Source organism: Cucumis melo, chromosome 8 (assembly GCF_025177605.1).
Source record: "Cucumis melo cultivar AY chromosome 8, USDA_Cmelo_AY_1.0, whole genome shotgun sequence".
Taxonomy (NCBI): Eukaryota; Viridiplantae; Streptophyta; class Magnoliopsida; order Cucurbitales; family Cucurbitaceae; genus Cucumis; species Cucumis melo.
Window position 1 is genome coordinate 8,216,271 of NC_066864.1, and position 23,334 is coordinate 8,239,604.

General features: G+C 31.0%; 3 protein-coding genes, 1 long non-coding RNA gene and 1 pseudogene across 5 annotated transcripts; 1 reads left to right on the forward strand and 4 right to left on the reverse strand.

The window, feature by feature from the left end:
- Positions 1-303: 303 nt before the first annotated feature.
- Positions 304-2,544, reverse strand: LOC103500898 (cytochrome b-c1 complex subunit 9, mitochondrial-like; annotated as a pseudogene).
- A 7,678-nt stretch (positions 2,545-10,222) lies between these two features.
- LOC127150637 (protein BIC1-like) lies at positions 10,223-11,165 on the reverse strand. Its single transcript, XM_051089095.1, has one exon. It carries the CDS (start codon positions 10,820-10,822, stop codon positions 10,433-10,435), a length of 390 nt encoding a protein of 129 aa, XP_050945052.1. The 5' UTR covers positions 10,823-11,165; the 3' UTR covers positions 10,223-10,432.
- A 1,866-nt stretch (positions 11,166-13,031) lies between these two features.
- Positions 13,032-18,941, reverse strand: LOC103500899 (cell division protein FtsZ homolog 2-2, chloroplastic-like). 2 transcript variants are annotated; one of them, XM_017047416.2, is made up of 8 exons: positions 18,735-18,941; positions 17,688-18,357; positions 16,397-16,696; positions 16,007-16,097; positions 14,929-15,053; positions 13,836-13,928; positions 13,587-13,652; positions 13,032-13,489 (listed from the first exon to the last, which is right to left on the reverse strand). In XM_017047416.2, exons 2-8 carry the CDS (start codon positions 18,318-18,320, stop codon positions 13,358-13,360), a joined length of 1,440 nt encoding a protein of 479 aa, XP_016902905.1. In that variant the 5' UTR covers positions 18,321-18,357; positions 18,735-18,941; the 3' UTR covers positions 13,032-13,357. The 2 variants fall into 2 exon arrangements, with proteins under 2 accessions (XP_016902905.1, XP_008462572.1); XM_008464350.3 differs by having other exon boundaries at positions 18,775-18,939.
- Positions 15,052-15,783, forward strand: LOC127150638 (uncharacterized). The gene is made up of 2 exons (XR_007823210.1): positions 15,052-15,318; positions 15,544-15,783. It is a non-coding gene; the product is annotated as an uncharacterized LOC127150638 (long non-coding RNA).
- A 1,241-nt stretch (positions 18,942-20,182) lies between the features above and the next one.
- On the reverse strand, positions 20,183-23,094 carry LOC103500897 (transmembrane 9 superfamily member 5-like). Its single transcript, XM_008464347.2, has 7 exons — positions 22,884-23,094; positions 22,487-22,530; positions 21,792-22,383; positions 21,597-21,707; positions 21,330-21,483; positions 20,744-21,234; positions 20,183-20,599 (listed from the first exon to the last, which is right to left on the reverse strand). The coding sequence occupies exons 1-7, from the start codon at positions 23,090-23,092 to the stop codon at positions 20,374-20,376; spliced, it is 1,827 nt and encodes a 608-aa protein (XP_008462569.1). The 5' UTR covers positions 23,093-23,094; the 3' UTR covers positions 20,183-20,373.
- Between the last annotated feature and the right edge of the window lie 240 nt (positions 23,095-23,334).

Here is a 23,334-nt window from a genome sequence, read left to right on the forward strand (position 1 = left end):
ATCCAAATCTGGATTCCAAACTTTGGGCCTAGGGTTTAGAATGTTTTCTGTGGATGGATTTGGGGCAGAACTTAAGGTGGGCATTTATTAGGGGCTGAAAGAACACAAAGACAACAACTTGAAGATTCATGATTTTACTAAAAACAGTGCTCTTCCTTGTCTAATTTGAGGAGAGATATATCAAACCAAAGTGATGATATACACTACTAGACAAAAACTGTGGTAAGTGTTTGCCAGTGCTTTCCCCCTTAAGAAAATATATCAGTAGAAAAGTTGCTAGTGGTAAGTATAAAAACCATATCATAAGAAATCATTTTCATGTCTGATTTCATTTTCGACTCTTTCTCACAAAATGAATGAGCAAACAACCTCTATGTCTAGAACAAGATCTTGTTCAATTAAGCAGCCATTAAAGGTTACCCACAAAGCGCTTATGACAGAAGGTGGGACAAAAATCATTGGAAGAATATCATTTATTCTGATTGTCTTTGCCCCAAAACCGAAATATCCTCGTATCGTTTCTGCAGAAGGGGTAACACAATCAAAATTCAAAACAAGTATCCAGAAACTCTCGTGGTAAATGGTTGCGCATTAAAACCTTAAAGTTGCAACCTTAATATATTTGATTAACTAATAACACTGATGCAAAGTTCAGTTCTATAGTTGCATGCACAGCTTCACAGAAGCCTCGATTTTACTTGATAAATCTCAAATATATGCAGATCCAATGTCCAAAGTTTCCAAAGATACTAAGCAAGGAGTTCTAAAATAACTTCAATTTATATTGCAAAGAGAGAAATCAAAGCCTAATTACAAAAATAATGAGCCAAAACAACTTATTCTAAATGAAGCAAACCAAAACAAAGAAGATTGTGTCAGTATCGCATACCCCAACATTGTTGTGTTCCCAGAGCTTGTGAACGCCATAATCAACAGCCTGCATCAGAAAAACCAAATTGAGAAAGAAGGAAGCTCAAAATTTGCAGTACCAACTATTGAGTACAAGGATACGAGTGTGTAGCATAAAATTCTCTTCTAAAATGTCATTTTGGTCCATATACTTTGAGTTTGTCCCTATACTTTTAAATCCATTCCTCATACTTTCAATAATAAATCTAAAATTTAGTCCTTCAAAATTAATTATTATCGGAATTGGTTCAATCCATTCTATGTGCTTTTAATAGATCTTAAGTTTAGTCTTACCAAGTTAATTATTGTCAAATTTGGTTAAATAATAAAAAATATACATATTAATTTTCATGTAGGAAAAGACAGTATGTAAATTAATTTTCATAATTCATGAAGGGGATGGCGATAGAGATGAAACAATTGGAAAAAGATGAACAAGAAACTATGTAGCCTTCAAAGACTAAATTTAAGCCTTATGACTAAAATTGGGCAATGGAAGGTATATGGGACTAAAATGGAGGGCCCATGGACCAAAAAGGCAATTTAAGCTATAGTTAATTAAAAGTTGAAGGTAGTACCAAAATACTCACTAACTAACAAGAAAAGACATACTACCCTCACTTAAGTTTATACATATAGTGAGTGGTTGAACAAGAACACCAAGAATAGATCTTTTAAGTATCTCACTAGCGATAGCAACATGCAATGGATATTATCAACCATGAACGTAATTGAAAGCCGTTAAAAAAAGAAAAATCAAGTCATCCAATGGTAGATATGCATTAGACAATAGACAAGACTGTACAGTCTGACTCAAAGACAGACAAAAACAGAATCACTCATTTTACAGATTGTATCATACAGTATCTATATCGTTTACGTCTTGTAACATGATAGAGATAGGACGACTCACTGATTGTTGGAATCATATTAGAGGTTGGTTCACGCTTCTATATAACCCATATAGTCTAAGTAAATGGGTTATAGAAACTAATTGTCATTTTAAAGTGAATAAGGGAATGAACATTCTGACAAATGGTACAAAACAATGAAATGAAACGAGAACGAAATTCCAAGCTTTTGGATGCTCCCCCTAAAACTTTTACACAACTTATATGATGGATTCAATATAAGATTCTAGGATAAATTTCAAGAATATGTCGATACATAACCACAAGATCTACTATAGAATTCTAACCAGGAGCTACGGGTGACTAAAGTGTAAAATTTCAGCGCTCACTTTTTTTCCTTTCTTCCCAAAAGGGAATTGTATTAATAAACATGACAATGAAACAAAATCAACCCAGTTCTATACAGTTTCCAACTTTTATACAAAAGAATGGTTCCTACTCCTACATGCCAGCACCGCTAATGTCAAGAGAATCAATTAACACAACAGAACCATCAAAATTACCCATTGAAGTTGCACTATTCTTCTAAGTTTGAAACGAACCAAATGAATGAGAGAAACAGATCCGATACATAATATGCAGATGGGTAGCGATCCTCTCCTGCTCGCCAACAAAAGCATCGGCGATAATGAAGGTGACATAAACGGAGTTCCGGCGCATAATAACTCTATAATTAAAGACCTTCAAGGAGACCTCCTCCGCTCCTACGAGCTGCATAATCCATTAGCGAGATGTATTGGATTCATCTTCTTTCTCCTGATCAACGTAACTCGATTCATAGTCCTTCCCTTCTACAAGGATGTTGAGATTTTGAGCGATTGAAACGGTTGTTCATCGGTGGGTTCAATTGGATCTATCACGGTCAAGCCGTTTGGTTTGGTTCACAATACTCTTCCCTATATGAAAAACTAAAAGAAATATCATTATAAAATTAAAATAGTTTTGAAACTTTTTTTTTTAGGTTAAATTACAAATGGGAGAAAGGTGAGGATTTAGTGTTTATGATTTTAAAGTAGAAAATTAGTTGTTATAATTTAATAAAACTTCATGAATAAATTCTACGTCCATGGTTGCCTTATGCAAGGTCTATGGACATTACATGGCTGGTAACGTCAACACAATTCAAAAGGAAAAAAAGGTAAGAACTTCAAGTTTTGGACCTACCGGTTAAGCTAATAAATATATACCAATAGGAATATAATTGAATCGGGATCAATTTGTTGCAGTATAACAAACTACTATGACTTTCTCAAGCTCTATGTAATCATACATATATGATAAACATTATAAACAATAATCTCATAAGAATAACTTAGGTAACATGGTGTAATAGGCCCATCAACACATAAACGTGAGAAACTCTCATTCAACTATTTGAGAAGTAAGACCAAACCTCAAAATCACGTAGAAGGCCTACAATGACAACTTGTAAGACCTTTAAGAATTCTTTTTCAAGTTATAGGGACTAAATTTACAATTTAACTTTGTTTTTTTTTTCACTATTTTATATTTGTAAAGGTTTAAGTATTTTGTATTAGACAATGTTTCTTAATTCTTTTAAATGATACTTTTTTCATACCTTTTATATTTTCTAAGTTATACACATTCAGTTTGAATCTAATTTTATCAAATTTCAAAAGCAAAACAGAAACTTTTAAATCTATTTGTTTTAGTTTTCTAAACTTAGTTTTGGATGCTCAACATTTGGGAAAAAGGATATAAATATATTTTTTAAAAATTAGACAATTAGAAGTAGTATCAAATAAGCTCTATTTTAATGATTTTGAATGTTTTTTCTTAATTGAAACTTAATAAAAAAAATATTTTGTTCTTCTAAATTTAATGTTAAATTATTAATTTAATGTGAATTAAAATTGAAGACTTTTTTTGAATGTTGCGTTAATGTAAAATTTAAATTATGGAAGATATTAAATTGTGAGGTGCAAAAAATAAATTTGGAATATAAGCACTAATAAATGAAGTAAAAAGACTACATACAATATACAAAATAAAATTAAGTATACGACGTGAAGAATTAATTAATATTATGTCCAAAAATAAAACTGTTTTTTTAGGGTTAAATTACAAATGGGAGAAGGTGAGGATTTAGATTTAATGAATTTAAGAGAGTAGAAAATTAGTTATTATAATTTAATACAACTTCGTGAATAATTCTAGGAAGAGAGAAGAGGGTTGTTTCAGGTAAAGTCTATTGACATTTCCAAGTCCTAGAGAAATTAGGAGGCGACATGAGTAAGGGCCCACAATGACAACTTGTGAGACCATTCTCGAACCATAGGAACTTTTTCCAAGTGATAGGGACTAAATTTACAATTTAACATGTTCTTTTTTTTTCTTTTCACTATTTTATATTTGTACTCTCTTTTGGAAAAGTTTAGATCTTTTATATCAAATGGTGTTTCTTTTTAACTTTTTTAGTTTTTGAAAATTAGATGATACCTTTTTCATATCTGATATATTTTCTAAGCCGTACGTTTAATTTGAATATGATTTTTATCAAATTTCAAAAGCAAAATAGAAAATTTTTAAATCTATCAGCTGTTTTTAGTTTTCTAAACTTGGTTTTTGGATGCTGAACATTTGCAAATATATATACTAAATTGTTACTAAAATTAGGAGGTGCATGGGCCAATCAAAACTAGTCGTTGATGAAAGTTTATTTTAGAAAGAAATAAATTTAGAATATAGCCAACAATAAATAAAGTGAAAAGACTTCATACAATATCCAAAATAAAATTAAAATTAAGTATATGATGTGAAGAATTAATGTTATGTCCATTTGAAGAGATTCTTGTTTTCTAGGAGGTGGACCACTATCAATTCTAATGTATAAAATTAAACTTCAATTTGATTTAAGACTCTCATCGTATATATATCGAAGAAGCAATTAAGCAGGGCACACAATTTTAATTTACCCTTAAGATATGACAAATGTGAGTTTATAATATATAGTTTTGATACTTAGGGCATATTTAGATTAATTAGAGGGGAAGAAATATTTTTAAGAAAAAAAAACCATTATTATTTAAATAATGTCGATACGTCAAACGTTTTATCAATTATTTTTTCTAAATGATTTATTCTTTGTTTTTTTTCTAAAGTTAATGACAAATTTGATTTGCACAACTAAAAGATTTGTAAATAAGAGGTTCTAAGAGTGAAGCTTTGATTTAATGTCCCCTCCAAATTAGAGTATACATAACGTAGATCTAATTAACCAATTTAGCTTTTGATTTTTTTTTTTTTTTTTTTTTAAACCTTTTGTTTCCTATAGAAAGATTTTGGAATATTCATCACCAAATTACAAAACACAACTTGGCAGAAGCATATATATTTTTTAGTTTCAAAACTTTAACTTTCACTTAGAAAACACCTTTAAAGATGTAGCAAAAAATAATTGAGAATAGCTAATTTCATTATTTTTCTAAAACTTCTGAAACTAAGGTCTGGTAACGACCCAACTCTTTATACTAAGCTGATGTCATTATTAAAAAGAAACAATAATAATAGACACTTTCTTGAAAAAAAGGAATTAGACTAAATTTTCATTAAAAATTGAATACTAAAACACTGATACATATACGTGGAAGTAAAACTGAGTCCCCATATGACATGTCAGGGATCCTTTTCTGTCGCTCGTCAGCTTTCCTCTACCTTTACCTTCGCCTGAAATATTAAACATAGAAAGAGTGTCTATACTCATAAGGGACCTACTACTAGTCCCGCTAGGTGTCTATTAACTAGTCCTGTAAAGAAGTACTCCTGAACTGACACGTTTGGCACATTTCCGAACACGTGCAATCTGTGATCCCGTATGAACATATCTGGTCTTCGGTGAACCCAAAGGAACACTTAGGACAAACTAGTCTTTCGTGTACCTGAAGGAAACACTAAGACAATCGGGCTGTGAGTGACCCCGTCGAATCACTCGCAATCATGTCAATGTCAATGTCATAATGGACTGGTAATCACGTCAAACTTTACAATCATAAAAAAGGTGGTGATCCCGACTCTAATAGACAAAGTTAACAAAACGTCTATCCATAGCATGTAGCATATCATAAACATCATAAACATCACAAACAAGACATGAATATTAATCTTAACGTTCTTAATCATGTGATTAATATACCATGCATCATCACCAATGTAAACCATTCATAAACATAATATTAGTTATTATCATCAACATCAATATAATGACAGTCATTATCAATAACATCAAGTTATGCATTTTAGCTACCATCAATGCATAATCATAATTACATGCGGTCTCTTAAATTCAGTTCGAAGGTCTAGTAAGAGAATCTCTTACCTTGAGATTTTAGCCAAACAAAGTATTCCTAACTGACACTAAAAATTCTCCAATTAATTTGATCCTAATCATAAAAGAAAAACCCAGTATCTTAATTAATAAAATTAGCAATCGGCTAACATCCAAAATTCTCCCGAATTAATTAACTTTCTAAAAAAGTTGGAGTTGAAACCAATTCAACATTGATTGGGAAAAATCTTTAAATCTTAAAAAATTAACCAATTGAAGCTTTAAAGAAACTCAAAATAGATCCAAAATTAAATTAACAAAATATTTAATTTAATTTCATTAGCTTGCCAAAGTTACTCATGGAGTTTGAAAAGTTCTCTTATCCTTGATCACTTTACATCTTTAAACTTTGCCAAAGATACCAATCACAATTAAAACTGGTGAGCCAACGAAAAAAAAGTTATTTAAGAGAATAAGATGAAGAACTTTTTTTTTTTTCCTTTTCTTTCCAACTTAAACATTCCAATGCTATTTATAAACTCAAATAAATATTATTATTACTATTATTATTTTCTTTTCCTTTTAGTGTATATATATATATATATAATACAAAAAATATACATATATCTTTATTTTCATTATATTTCCTCGATAAATTCCTTAAATGTCTTATGCATTTATAACCATTAATAATAATAATACTTATTTATTATTATTATTTTTCTCTTACCAAAATCTATAATAAGCATATATATTTATTTAAACAATTATTCTCTCTTCTGAATAAATATATATCTTTTTCGTCCAATCAAATCAACCATCTCTCTCCTCATGAATTATCTTCATTTCTAAACAAATATAATTATATTCCATCATATAATTAACTTCACTTTTTTAAATTATTAATAATATATATACTTAATTAAATCCAATTCCACCAAAACCAACTTTTCCCTCCAAAATCTCAAATTAACTTAAATTCTCAATTAATTTAATCAATTAAATCTTTTTCAATAAATCAAACTTTCAACATAAATTATCTTAACCCAACCATTAAATCTAGTTCCAATCTTTAATATAACACCTAAATAATTTAAACTCCATAAAATTTGGATGTTACATTTCTTTTTCCAAATAATTATATTTCAATATATGATTATCAATTATTCTTTTAAATAAATTTAATTTCTTCTTTTTTCTTACTTACCCAATCATAACAACTTCTCTCCAGAATCAAACAATAATTAATTATCTTTCACAATAATTAATTTTTATTTTTCTTTATTTAAAATAATTAATTATCTTTCATAATAATTAATTATTATTTATCTTTCTAAAAAATAGTTAATTATCTTCCACAATAATTAATTATTATTTATCTTTCTCCAATGTAATTAATTATCTTCCACAATAATTAATTATTATTTATCTTTTCCAAAAATACAATTACCTTTTCCTTAAATAATTATATTTCAACAAATATAATTATCTTTTCCTTTAATATAATAATTATATATATATATATATATATATATATATATATATTCACATATACATATAATTATTAAATCTCCAACAAACTTTTCACCCCACAATTTAATTAAATAACATCCATAATTATTTAATTTAATTCAACTTCAACAACACTAAAAATCCACAACTTCACTTAATGCTCATAACATACCATTTAATCAAAACTCAACAAACACCCCATGCCAAAACCTCTCATTAATTAAATATTCATCCAACAAATATTTAATTAATTTCGATTCCCACGTAATTAATATTTGGGGCGTTACATATCATTTTAGTAACCATTTACAAACTTAAACTAAGGTCATTTTTTAAAAACGGGATATTACCTTCTGAAATTCAGTTAAAAATTAAACTTTTTTATTTAAGAAATATAAAATCCATTACAAGGAACTATTAAAAAATAGGATTAGTTTCGAAAAAAATCAAAAACAAAAAATCACAATAAATTATTACCAAAGAGATCCTAAATTAAATGATTATCAAACGAGGTTTCTTTATCTTCATTTTTTTAAAAATTTTCACCGAAAGTAATGAAAAGAAAGAAAAGGTTATTTTACCTAATTAAAATTTTTAAGTATTTATCTGATAAGTTATTAAGTATTTTTACTGGTTAGACGATGTGTTATAATATAAAATTTGTATTTATATATTTGAACACAGATCATTTAGACCACCTTATTTTGACGCTATGCGTTAAATTATCAATCAATCAAAAACTTAAACTAATAGATAAAGATAATTTATACGAAATCTAACATTAATGAATAGTAACATGTTATCCTTAGTGGTTTTACCTTCTTTTTGATAAGTTGATCTTTGTTCTTCACAATATAGTTCATTATTTTGTGCCATTATAAGTTTCTTTCTATAAAAAAAAAAGTTAAATTCAAACCATTAGTTAAAAAGGAAAATTAATTAATTTAGGGTTGTGAAAGCTATGTGAGAGACAAAATAATAGAAGGAAAAGACAAGAGATTGGCCATATACTATATTTTTCAAAGCTACCACATGCAATATATAACATCCAATATTAAACACTGAATTTCATTAACCTTCTCTCTCTCTAAGTTTCAACCATTTCCTTTTCTGTAAATTTGAGACATTACCTTTTCTCTTCTCTTCATATAGTGAATATATATGATATATATATATATATAAAAGTGAAACATGAAAAGAAATTTCTCTTCTGCTATTTGAAATAATTATGATCCATGTTACCCATGGAGACATATCATTAATATTAGTTTAAATTTTCTATTTAGTTTAGATATATTGATCGACATCATATGATTTTAACATGATATGAAATAAGAGTTGATGTGAATAGTCTTTTTGAACAAAATGTGTCTCATTTATTGAGTTATATATGCTTGTATTAGTAAAAATATTATATCATGAATACTTAACACATATTCTAACATGGTATCAAAATATTTATATAATAGGGTCATTATTCATTAACAAACACGTGTTTTTAGTATAATAATTATGAAAATGAGGGATCAAACTTCTAACTTTTAAGATGAAGGATCATATAAACTATGTACTGTTGAGTTAAACTCAAATTTGCCATCTATATTTCTTTTTAATGTTTATCAAAAGATAATTTCATTTGCTTATAAATAAGGTAAAAAAAAAGTTGTACAAATAATAATTTAGTTTCTAAAACTATAAATGCTAATAATTTAGCCTAAAAAAAGTGTGATTTAATTTGTAATAACTTAAATGAGCTACGTTTTGAAAAAAAAAAATTATAGAATTTTTTATTTTGAAAAAAAGCTAAGGGGTACACATGTAGCCAATGAAAGTGATCAAACAACAAAAAATTTTCATACACATTAGTAAATTTATATAACAAAAGTTGATACTTCATCGTGATGAAATTTTGCATGATTGAAAGTTTAAAACTTAAATTTGTTACAAGTTAGAAACTAATTAAATAGTTACAATACTAAATTATTGAAAATTTGAAAATATATATAGACTAAAACATTCTTAAGAACTAAATCATTATTTAAACAAAAACTTAGGTTAGATATAACACAAAATAAAAAAAAAAACAAAAAAAAAAACAAAAGAAAAGACACTATAGGAAACCATATTTATCCTAAGGTAAGAGTTGTTCCACATGTTTCTCTCATATATAGAGTATCATCAACCTTAAAAAAAATAGAATCATTTTTATGCAAAGAAAAATACTAAAAGAAATTAATTATATTTAAAAAATGATTTGTCACATAAGAACTTGTATAAGAACTTATAATTGAATATCTGAGTGAATATGAATATATAGATGCAACAAGTCGAGATGCTCCAAATAATTTTTCTTAGAAAAAGAAAAACACATGGAGTTAAGTATAGAGCACATATTAAACAATTAAGGAAAGAAAATTGAAGGGTTTGGATTCGAATTAAATTAGTGGTAATGAGGGAGAAAAATGATGAGAAGATTCTCAAAGAACAAATCACAGAAAACAAATTAAGGCAAGGACTTGTTAATTGGTATTGATTAAAAAGAACACAACAATTAAACAACCTTTGATAAAATAGTAATAATAATAATCATTCCAACAAATAGATATATATTTTAATAATAATAATAATCATTAATTCAAACTTTTCAATAATTAAGATGATCATATAGATCTCTTCAAGAGAGAGATCACAAGTGGATCCGATCGAGAAAGAGAAAGAGAGAGAGAGATTATTTCAATATACACAACCCAATCACCACATTATTAACAAAATCAAAACACAACATCATACCAACTTAATATTGATCATAATACGTTTAACAAGTACTACTGTTTAATATTCTCAAAGCTCCTGCAGCCGCAGTGGCGGTGGCGGTGGCAGTGTTATTATTCGGTGACAATCTCTTAGCATCACGAGCCAAAGCACAGCGAGCTGACACAATCCCAGAAGGAAACAAAGAGGCTTCGAATGCGGAGCCGTCGATCCAATCCTTCAAAAACTCCTCTTTTCCCCACTTGTCCGGAATCCAAACGTGCCCCGCCACGGCCATACGGTGGCGCTTCAACCGCTCCCGACTACTCTCACCCTCCTCAAGACCCTTCTGTGGATCATGTTCAGATAGAGTTTGATCTGATTCTTGGAGATGAGGATGATCATGATGAGGAAGGAATAATGAGGAGTTGGGGTTGGGAGAAGGGAGAGTCATGGGGGTGGGATATATTATTTGGGATGGGGTTTGGTAAAGACTGAAACTTTGATATGAATAATGAAGAAATTAGGGTTCGTTGTGTGTTGTAGATGATGTTGAAGAGAAGAAAGAACAAGAATGAAGAATTAAGAGTAAAAGAGGGCAAAGAGAATGGGTGGAAAAGTTAGTATGCACGTCATAGAGAAAACATATGATCTTGATTTGTATGGTAAGTGACAAATGAACGTGTCTTTTCTCAGCTTGGATTCCACTTGTGTGGCAAAATCATCTCTTTATCTCTCTCTCTCTTTTATTTCAAAACATACGATTTTTTTCCTTCAATATTTGTGAGGTTGATGTTGGAGTTGCATTAAGTTATTGCAAATCCAAGTTTTAAACTTATATATATATATGGCGCTCTTCATGAAACTTTTTTTTTCAATCACAAGACAAGAAGGGGTATAATTATATAGCAATTACTCTCTAGTTGATCTCCTTGTATTCTTTATGAGATGGAGACTTCAATCCATGATATTTTCTCATCACAAAATTGACAGAAATTTAGATGTATATTGGATTTTCAGCTTCATTTTCTTATATTTCAGTGAGTGTTTAATTTGTTTAGATAAACATCCTTATTAACTCTTACTAGTGGTAAATATTTTAAGAAAAAATTTAAAAAGTTTAAGTTTACCAAGTTTGAGGTTTAATTTTGTCTATTCGCTCTATAAACTTTAAATATGTAATAAATCTTACAGTAAGGTACGATAATATATAGATTGTCAATTTTCAATTTTGTATCGAATATGTTTATGAAATTTAAAATATACTTTTTATTTGATGTCAAATTGGTATATTTATATTGTGATATTTTTCAAATATTGAGGGCTCAATATTCACAAAGATCAATAAATAAAAAACTAAAATTTCTTACTTATATCTAAATTAATTTTTACAAACTTCAAATACGTTAGGGTCTATGAAATTAAAAAGTCAACGATCTCTATTACTGGTTTTTTAAGTTTTAATCAACCTAAAGATTTAATCACCTATACTTGTAATTTAATCTAAATTAGATCATGTTGTTGGTGCTTAGAATTATTTATATATGTATACATATATTATGGTTTTATAGAGAAATCTTCATATAAAAATAATTACCCCTCCATGTTGCATAGACTTCAAGGCTTAAAAAACACATTTTCAACTCTTTAATTAAACAAACACACATAATATTATGGTTAGCAATTAATTACATTAATAATAATGTTTGAAATTCTTTTATTATCCCGTTTAATATTAGTTACATAAACTAAAATAGTAGGCAACACAAACATATAATATATAATCTATAAGAGCAGACTAATTACATACCGTTAACAACACCAAACACCCATTGGTTATTGAGAAGAATAGCATAGGTAAATGGTAGAAATAAGTGTACAGTATCATTATTATTATTATTATTATTATTATTGCAAAGGACATTATTAATTGATAAAAACTAATAAAAAAAAAACAATATATAGGTAGGTATACACATACTATTCGCATAGCCATAGGTTTATTAATAGAAAAAAAAATCACATGCAATTCACATCATACAAATATAGAAAATGAGTACATGACAGCAATGACACTAATTTTGGCGGCCAACATGACCCTTCCCTTCCACAAATAAAAAAATTATTGTTACTATTTACAGAGAGAGAAGATTTGAAGCTCAAATCACTTATACAATGTATGTATGGGTGTATATATAATATGTTCCCAACACTTTTTTATTCATTTGAGCTAAAAAGATTATTGTCTGTGAAATAAACATTTCAATTCATATAATTTCAAATTTTCACAATTCTCTTTTGTAATTTGACTAAGTCTTTCTGTATCCTAGATCCAAACTTTAAATTGAAAACAGTCAACTAGACACAAACCTCACTATTATCTAATTAGTTGTCTAAACGAGCTTAAGTCAATAATAATTGGTATAACTTTCTTTCCTAGCAATTAAAAATTTGATCTTCTACCCTATTGTAATTTTAAAAGGTTTCATTTATTCATCTTTGACTTGAATGTCCTGTGAGCAAAGAATGGTTATAACCAAGGATCCTGTTCATAATTCCAACATAGTATTCAGTTGGATGGATCGAGAGAGCAGCAAACTTTACAAACTAAAACTCAGAATGCATAATTAAGATACTTGAACTGAAACTAGTGAAGGAGTACATTTAATCAACTTAAAACAAGGAATTAAGGCAATTCCAAGAACACTACTTCATATTGACTTCAGCCATTAGAGTATTTTGCTGAAACAACTACTGTCGAGCAACTTTATCAAAAGATCACAACTAACTCAAGCTCTTTAGCTAGAAACATATATTTCATATTGTAACTACAGATAAGCAATATATGAGCTATTTATTACTCAACAAATATACAGAGTAACGAAACCGAAGGAGGGTATACAGATACTACCACCTATAGCAGCATATTATATGTACGTAGGAAGGAAGGTCGTGGTGACGAACAAATGTTCCAACTTAATTAAGGTTATTAGGCTCTAGGATAGCGTGAGCGGCCTTTCTTCTTCAAGAATTCTGGGATTTCGAACGAACTACCTTCAGTCAAAGAGGAAGGTCTACGGTTGATTCCAAAATTGTTGTCTCCCTGGGATAGTTGACTGGCCTGTAAAAAGAGGGACGGTACAGATTTGTCTTCAGCTTTAGCGCAATTTCATGTATCTCAATACCAAACTATACAGTTTTTTGCAGCGCAACAATACCTGAAGGGGCCTTCCTTCGCTTTCTTCTTGGCGCTTAAATCCAGTAGCAATTAGAGTTATACTGACCTGAAAGTGAAAGACATCAATTCAATGGATTCTTGGTCAATATCCATGAAGATGGAAAATTCATATGGTTCGATCTTCTTGGACAGTAGGACAACATAAAAATTGGTCCCCAAATGTATCCATGACCTGACTACCAAATCCAAATTCAACTTCAAATGAATTATGGTGACTCTTGTAACTTACTTGACCACTGAGTGAAGGATCTATCACTGCTCCAAATATTAGATTAGCGGTTGGATCCACAAGGTCATATATAACCTCCGCTGCAGCATTCACCTGTGATTATCCAAAAGTAATGTTGAATTTTGGTACAATTATAAGTTTTTTTTTCCCTTGAAAAATGGTATAATTATAAGTTTAGTACCTCGACTTTCAAATTTTTGTCTAAAAGCTCCATGAACTATAAAAGTGTAATAAGGTCTATAAACTTTAAAAAATGTCTAATAGATTCTGGAATTTTCAATTTTGTGTTTAATAAGTAATCGATATATTTGTAGGGGAAAGAAGCTAATTTTCCACCTTTATCATGGAAACTTGTAAACAACGAGTTTTTGGATTCTCAAAGATTAACGCATCTATTAAAAATTTATCTAATTAGAACCTAAGCTTCTCCTCTCTAGCATCGGGTGACCAATTTTAGATTGTGGTGATCAACTCTTGGTCCCAATGAAGCACTTCGTTAGAAACTTGTTTCTAAAAGAACTAAAGACGTCATTTGCTTCGTTGCCAATGATATTCCTTTTTTCTTTTTTTACTATTTTTAACCTTCCAATTCTAACTTTGAACTGCTTGGTCTTAATTTTTTAACCTTCGATTCTAAATTTCACAAGTTTCTTTGGTTTTGGGAATTCAAGAAGTGAGAATACTGAAGATTTGATATAAAGAGACTTCCTTGTTTATTTTACAATTCACCTCCGTGGACTAATTTTAACATGGTGATTGTAGAGACTACTATTCAAAGACTTGTGGGTACGAATTATTGCATGAATAGATAAGTAGGGGGGCTTTGTGTGACTTGGGATAAGAATTCTAACTCCATAATGGTAACCAGAGGACAGTTGTAAAATCAAACTTCAAAATGAACACCAGCCACTACATCTAGTTTCCGTTCATAGGGAATTGTATCAATCGCATAAACATGGTAACTCAAACCTATGTCGTACATCAGGTATATAAATTATGAATTACGATAAGTGATTTAAATTTTGAGAGCAGTGAGAAAATGATACATAAATAGGTTGTGAAAGGCAGGTGAGAGGAACAGAGAGAGCCACACCTCATATAAAGTCAAATCACTTCCACCAGTTATGTTCCACACAATTCCAGTGGCTCTTTCTATGCCAATATCTAACAGAGGCGATTGGATAGCATTTAAAGCAGCATCTCTTGCCCTTGTCTTCCCTGCACCAATGTCAACAAGAGGTAGAATTGGTTTATATTAGAGCAGCTCATCAAATATTTTAGAGTTTGGAGAAAAAGGGGAGGGAAATTGACATTTCATTAGGCTAAATCCACTGCGCCACCTCCAGACAAAGTAAAAGTAAAAAAAAAAATCATTGAATTGTAAGAACAGAGACTTGGTTTCCTTCAGATTTCAAATGGCAGGGAAAGATTGGCTTATTTCAGGCTGGTATATCCCAAGATACAAGCTTGCTTGTCAAACAGGGTACATAGCTCATACTTATGAATCTATCTTTTATCTTACGTATTAGTTTTTGTAAATCATATACAGTATAAATCTAAGTTTTCATAATTCATCCCTCCAGACAATCCAAACACAAATTACAAAGATATTACAATATAGTCTTCTCAAATTCTACTCAAGATTTCTTTTTTACTATATCCAAGGCCACTCCATTCAAACGTGAATGCCATTTGATGCATTCTTCAGGTGCTTTGGTTGGAAGAAAACAGCAGAATCTTTCCAAATGTGAGAAAGACGGTGGATGATGTGGCAGAACGCTATTTTATAGCTTCGCTTTGGTCTTACTTAAATAGGACTTTTATAGTTATGATTTTTACATGATTCCTACCAATAGTAGGAACTCTTGTTCTTCTGTTGGTATTTCCAGCCCAGTGCCTTTCACATTTTATTTATCAATAAAATGTTTCTATTAGCCTTGTCTGATAATTTGGAAGAAACAGTGGTAATTTGGAGTATCCAAATAACATTTCATTTCTCTGATGAGAATTAAAAAATAATGAAGCAATTGCATAAGTTTTAAAACTAGAGACGGTTGATAAAAATAAAAAATTTGGTAGCTCAGAGTTGAGACAAATAAATAAATAGACCAAACTTTAAACTTTATTCCAAAATTAAATCCTTAAAACATATGCATGCATCTTAGAGTTACCAGTGGCAGTTCCTATTCCCATCAACGAAGAACCAGCATTTGCCATTATAGCACGGACATCAGCGAAATCTACGTTTACCAGCCCTGGTATCTGATTATTGTAATGTAGTAACAAACCAAGTTAGATCTCAAAACGCTTTTATAAACGAGTTCCTGTACTTAAACTCGAACTGTAAAGTTATGACAAAAGGTAGAACTAAATATCCATTATAAGCTCTTGGCAAATATTCACCATGCAATTTTGACAAAATATTTGAAAAGTATAGGTTTTCTGTTTTCATACTCTCAACAGTCAAAACCACTAAATAGAAAAAATAAACTCCTTAAGAAAGCTTTTTAAAAGCACAGAGAATCTATAGTTTAAAGTTCTTGAGGTCTTTATATATATACCGTGATGATGTCAGAGATACCACGAACACCTTGCCGAAGAATGTCATCAGCCAAATTAAATGCTTCTGTTACAGGGGTAGACTGTGAAACTGCTGTAAGTAACTTGTCATTCGGGATAACTATCAGTGTATCAACTTTGTCTCTTAAATTTGCAATTCCTTCCTGCGCTTGAACTGCTCTTCTTCGTCCTTCAAATGAGAAAGGTGTAGTAACAATACCGACTGTCAATATGCCCATTGATTTTGCAATGCCTGCAATAACAGGAGCCCCTCCAGTTCCAGTTCCTCCACCCATCCCAGACTACAAGCATGGACGGCAATTCAAAGTTAGAAAAGAAGCTATGTCTCAGTCTAGCATATGTGGTAAAGCATTATAGTCAAAGAATATTGGAGATGAACCAAAATCAAAGCTATGAACCAAGTAGCATATATCCTTCTTAAGCACCATTCTCTTCAAGATTAGACATTACATGGGTCTTTTTGTTTTTGTTTCCTTTTGTATTTTTTATATCTAAATTTTCACGTTTCTTTTTGGTGAAGATTGATATGAAAAAACTAATGTCTGATCTTCAAGAGAATAATGCTTAAGTAACAAGTGAAGATAGTTAAGAAGAGAATAATGCTTAAGTAACTCAAGCTCTTCAACTTTCTAGAAAGTATTATCCTGAAGTCAAAATATAGTACAAAACTGCAGGATGTCAACTGGAGACGATGAATCAGAAAAAATTAAAAATTAAAAAAAAAAACGAATAAAAGAATAGCATGCAGACAGAAGCTATAAGAAGAAATCCATAGTTCTCGTTCCTTGATATTCCAACGCTACAACCGTTCCTATGTCAAGTATGACATCCACCAGAGAGATGTAGAATTATTGGCTAAGCAATGCTCAAGTAAGCTAGCCGATAACAAAGTGTATTAGATGATATATAATTAAATCTACCTTCACCTACGGGCTTAAACTTTTGGATTAACGAGTGATTTAAGATTGTTTTAGGATGTCCTAGGCGCAAGTCTCCACAATATTATTTCTCCTAATTTAAAATTAATTTCCACTTGTTGAACCTTTCACATATTTCAAGTCTACAAGCGGGAGGGAGTGTTAGATAATATACAATTAATAAGGTTAAGCTTTTGGGTTAGGAAAGTTGCTTTAACTTGTCCTTTAAACTATATATTAAAAAAAATCATGATGTCAAGGAAGTGAAAATTGTGTCTGCTAAAACAGTGCTGGAGGAAATAAACAGTGAAGCTGTAGAAGCAGTACTTTCCAGGGCTAAAACAGCTGGACTTACCGTGACAAAAACCATGTCAGATCCATAAAGCGCCTCTTCTATAGCTTCTTTACTTTCGTTTGCAGCACTCATGCCAATCTCAGGATTCCCACCAGCACCAAGACCTCTCGTAAGTTCTCGACCGATTTGTAGACGGTTCTCAGGATAGACAGGGGACATTTTCATCGCTTGAACATCTGTATTAACAATCCAAAACTCCACACCTTGCATCGAACTTTCAATCATGCGATTAACTGCATTTGACCCACCACCCCCCACACCAATAACTTTAATCCTTGCCTCGTTGTAATTACTACTGGATGCATCTTCCAAGTTCTCGGAGGTAATTCCGCCCAAATTTTCCTTTCTTGGGCTATTAACTGAATTGCTTCCCTCACCTCTTAGCAATGAAATTTCAGGGTGTAAATCCATAAATGAATCCCTGTTCTGATATGGGCTGACACTGTGAGAATTTGAGGAAGACTTAGCCAAATTAGATTTTTGATTGATACCCACAAACCCATTCCTATCCTCGGGCATTTTCATAAAGCTTTTCCCCGAGTGATGCTCCATAGAAACTCTGCCTCCAAGAGCAGACAACATTCCAACCGGGTTTCGAGTAAGAGTGAAATTCATCGACGCATAACTTGCCATTATCCAACACTGAATCTCCCACCCTTATACAATGCAGCTGAAAATGAAAGGAAACTCAGATACATAACAGGTCTAGAATTTTCAAACTGTTCGATTAAATGTGTCCCTATCAAAGAAACACAAATTGAGACGACTAGTAAAAAAAGGGCAATCCAAGGGAAATGTTAAATCGATAAGAAACAAAAGCTTAAATTCTAGAAATCAAAATTTCCCAGAAACTATAAAATGAACTCTGAAATGCAAGACTCAAAAGTGTGGAAGAAAATTCGAAACCCATTACACATTATCAACCAAATTCAACAGCAGAAGACAATTAAACCCAATACAGTAAGCCACTAGGGAAAACAAACTCGAGCAGAAAAAAAGATATAGAACTTCAAAGCAAGATATGGAAAAGGGAAAAGGGGCATCTACATTTTCGAAAAGGGGAGCTGAAAATGCTTGTGAATAGTACCAAAAATCGTCGGAGAGCAAAATCCAAATTGGGTCGAGAGCTTTCGGCCGAAGAGAAACAAGAGAGGTAGTAATCTTGAATGTCGAACAAGGGCAAACAAGCAATTCGGTTCAACTAAACCCCCGCTAACAGTCCAATCAGGACAGAACAATCCAAAATCTTTTAAATATCTATAAATGTTATAATTCTCTAAACTTTAAAATTGATTAATACTTCAAGGAAAATATTGCATTTCAAAATTTGAAAGCTCAAAAGTATATTTAAAACAAAATTGAAAGTTATTTCAAGGTTGATGAACTTTTTACATATAAACTCGTAATATGGAAGATTAAATTTATAAAAAATTTATTGATAAAACTTCATTCTAACCTTACTAATTTACTACCATATAAATAGGTATAGTATTATCGTTTATACCATATATGCCACATATAAGGAGATATGAAGAAAGGATTTATATGTTCCAATTTTGCTCTCTAGTTTTTAATACATATCTACTTGAAAAGAAAATGGACAGATCCCAATGTGATTTGAACATCGAAGAAAAACATTTCATATGAACATTGTTTATGACAAAATTTTCTTTTATTTTAAAATATTAGATTAGGTGTTGGGTACATACAGTCTCTAATTTTTGCAAAATACTATATGGGTAATCCTGCTTTAGTAAAAACTAGGAGAATTATCTAATCTCAAACCACAAGCTCAAGAGTGACAAGAGGTGGTTTCGAGAGTTGTTAACAGATAGGGAGAAATGCAATTAGACTGAGGTCGAGCCTAGTAAAGCCCACACGAGTGACCTAAATTCAACCTTGAATGTACAATTTATAAATAAAAAAAAATGAAATGGAATTCAAATGGATAAGAAAGACCCTTGAAGTCCATTAAAAATAGAGCACAAAAACCCAACAAAAAAAAAAAGTAAGTTCTTTCTCCCTCTTTTGACAAATATTGACTTAAGTATTGAAAGTTTTGTGGCAAGCACCAACTAGTGTTTTTCTTTTCTCCTTTTGCAAGTTGTCTTTCCTCTTTAAAATAATAACCTTACCAACACACAAAGGTTCAGGTAAGTTTTCTTATCCGTATTTTGCTTATTTATTACATATATAGGAATGGTTTAATCAAATTTGTTTGAAGTAACATAATAGCTCAAGATTTTTAAATGTATTCTAAAAAAAAATGTTATATTAGAATTTTAGTCTCCTGTGAACAAGTTAAATTTTAGTTTCTACTCATGTAATTTTAAAAGTTATAATTTAGTCTCTATAGTTCAATACAAATTTATAAATTATCTAAGTAAGTCGATGAAGTCTCTTATCTATAGAGAAATTACTTATTAGAGTTTTATCGATATCTGATAAGTAAAATTTAATAATAAACCACAATAAATAAATTCTAACTCATTTTTTCTCGAATATAGGATGAAATTTGCCATTTATCAAAAAAGAAATTATACAAGATTTGAATCAAGTGAACTTTTATTTGCTATCTTATTCACTGAACACAAAAGACAAATGATGAACCAATCATATACAATAGCAAAGCAAAGAGTGCGAGTTTTGAAAAGGAATTAGAAAGGAACGACACAATGGCTGACAATTAGGATCGTTTCTTAGTGTCGCATCCCATCATGTAGAATTTAAAGGCAACTAGCGAAGCTCCAAAGCCAACAGTTCCAAAGACCAGAAAGAATGAATAGCAAATGCAACAGTTGTACACCAAAGGAAGAACAAACCCCCTATCATTCTCACTCCTTATTTTTGAAATGAAGTATATACCATAACCAAACATGTAGATAGCGGGCGAACCTCCACGCAATATGGATCTAACAATAACAAGCATTTATATAAATTAGAAAAACAGTTAAAATAAGTTTAATTCAACAATAATTAATACAACCTTCTTTCTTTCTGTTTAAAAGTTAAAAAGAAGGTCAGGAAAAAAAAGGTTAACCAAAAGAATGGATTACCTCCACCACCAATTGTAATCATTTTTGAGTAGTTGAACACTGGTAAGTGCCATTCCACTGATGAAGGTAGTTAAGACGACCATTAAGAAAGCAGCAAATAAGGTGAGGAATGAGCTGCAGATTTTCAAACCCCACAAGCTTGCATAGATATCATCCATTAGAGGGGAGATTGGCAAGAAAATTCCAAGGCCCTCAAGCATCATCTGAGCAGGTGTCTTCATGTACCATAAAGTGGGAGCCGGAGGTGATGATCTGTTGTATAGGAGTAATTTTCTGGTGTGACAAGTTGCAGCGTTACGCTCTGGCCTATAGATGTTTCTTGGTGCAATACAACATATGTATATCATAATGGCACTGCCAAATCCTGCTACTAAAAGATAACAGATCACACTGTCAACAATTGGAGTACTAATCCCAAATATCTTTCCTAGGATAACAGCTATGAACACTGGAAAAAAGTAGAGTGCGCCAGTTTGAAAAACACATTCTTTCTGCAGGAAAGAGATTTTCATTAAATGAAGAGCATGAATGGAAAGATGTAAAATGGTGTTGGTGAAATTATAAGCTTTGGAGAATATATATATACCGATCCAATTGGGGAAAATTTCTCATGAAATGATCTGGCTATAGATGCAGATACTACTGATGTTATACAATACATCAAAACAAGATCAATCGAGATTCTTTCATGGTTGCAAGGGTAGATACCATCGTATTCAGAAACAAGAAGCATTGCTATTCTGCACACAGAATTGGTTTAATGATTAGATTATTAATTATATGATAACCATTGGTTTATAGTTTTCAAATTCTTATCAAACGTATGCTTGTAAAATACAACTTTAACTCTTACATGAGCATTAGATGTTGAGTTCCAACGCCGAGTATAGCACCGAGTAAGGATGTGTACTTCGGACAGGAGCATGCTTTACCATTGAAACGATGAATATTTCCATGAGGTTGTCTAAGAAGAATAAAAAATATGGACGATTAACGAATCTTGAATATAATTAACCCTAATTACAAGAACAAAGAGAAGGTCTGTTACCTATTCTTCAAGAAATACTTAAACAGATACGGCGCAGCAACTACAAGAGGCAAAATGATCCACCAAAAGGCCAGGATACTCCAAAGCCATAGTGAAGACCAAAACAAGCGTCGATTATCTTCCAAAACCCACGAGGCTTTCTCTCTGTCCCCAGGTATAAAGTAACTCGAATTGTCAATGGGTTTTATTTCATTCCAAAAGACAGAGTAGGAAAATTCGACTAGGGGATCAGTAAGTATGGTTATATCAGCAGAAGAATCAAGACTATTTACAACACTAATACTCAGAACTTTATCCTCCATGAAATCAACATTGAATTCAATGCGATTGAAGAGATAAAGTTTCTGCCCTAATCCTGGTATTTCAATGACTTCCCCCACCTTACTCTCAAACCAGATATTGTCGAAGTACATTTGGTATACAAATTCATTTGCAATGGCGAACTTAAATATTCTGAGATCATCTTCTGTCAAGTACTTCTCGCAAAGAAACACCTCCGGCTCCGAAACGCCAAATTTCAACTCATATTGGGTGTTCATTAAGCAATCGCCTGCAAGAATTTCATTCAGGGATCTCCTTTTGGATACTTTTTCTGTAGTCAATTGAAATCCACACAACAAATCAAACATAAATTATGTAACATAATGTATAATATCAAAGAGTTCAAATGAAGAGAACAATATAATAATCTTCACCTCCAGGAGGGCAAAATGGAAGTGAAAAATATGGAAAGGCGTCGCTGCAAATCGAAAAAGGGGAAATAATTAACAACAAATTAAAGACCTATAACTCCTCACATTCTTTAATCTCTCAATCTTCACCAATTTTGCAAATGTAATTTTTGTTCATAGTTGAAATTGTAAATCCATACTCGAATTTGAACTGTCACTTTGGATTACGAATCACACATATTAGATTTTATCAAGAACTAATTTCTCAGTCTCAGAAACCAAATATGGTTAGTGATCGCAAGATTAGGCCGATTAGAGAGAAGAAAACAGATACGGAGATTGAAAAATTTCCAAAAGTAACTTGATAAGTGCAAGAAATGAAAAAAGAGGATCGAAGTAATTGGAAATTAATAGCGATTACCATCGTTGATCAGCACCATAAACTTTGTTGGCGAACAGAGGAATCCGGTCTCCCTTCGCATATCCTCGACCCTTTGAAGAAGAATCTTGTTTTTTCCGGTCAGAAGGTTTGAAAATCCTGGCCGAGAATGGGAGTGGCAGAAAAAAGATCAAAACAAGAATCAAGAACGTCAGTTTACGACTTGGCGCCATTAATGAAGTAGCAAGCATGCAATATTCAAAAATGGAGGGAAAATTTAATTGTACTCATGCACCATTATATAGAGAAGAACTCTGTTTTTTCCCCCCCTAATTTATCAATTTCCACAATTTTAAACTTTTTTCCCTAAATTTTCTTATAATATGTTTTAGAGTTCAAATATTATCACTCGTATTTGTTGTATTAAAATATGTGTAAAAAAAATGTTAAGCTTCGAGGTTGAATTAATTTAAATTCTGAGCTAATAATAATA

Excerpts from the sequence above, each read along its gene's own strand:
- LOC127150637 (XM_051089095.1), bottom strand. The coding sequence starts at position 10,822 with ATGACTCTCCCTTCTCCCAACCCCAACTCCTCATTATTCCTTCCTCAT.
- LOC103500897 (XM_008464347.2), bottom strand. The coding sequence starts at position 23,092 with ATGCTTGCTACTTCATTAATGGCGCCAAGTCGTAAACTGACGTTCTTG. Across the intron at positions 22,531-22,883 it reads TATGGTGCTGATCAACGATG|CGACGCCTTTCCATATTTTT; the intron begins GTAATCGCTATT and ends TTCGATTTGCAG. Across the intron at positions 21,235-21,329 it reads AATTTTCCCCAATTGGATCG|AAAGAATGTGTTTTTCAAAC; the intron begins GTATATATATAT and ends TCTTTCCTGCAG.
- LOC103500899 (XM_017047416.2), bottom strand. The coding sequence starts at position 18,320 with ATGGCAAGTTATGCGTCGATGAATTTCACTCTTACTCGAAACCCGGTT. Across the intron at positions 15,054-16,006 it reads GGGAATAGGAACTGCCACTG|GGAAGACAAGGGCAAGAGAT; the intron begins GTAACTCTAAGA and ends ACATTGGTGCAG. Across the intron at positions 13,653-13,835 it reads ATCCTTCACTCAGTGGTCAA|GTCAGTATAACTCTAATTGC; the intron begins GTAAGTTACAAG and ends TTTCACTTTCAG.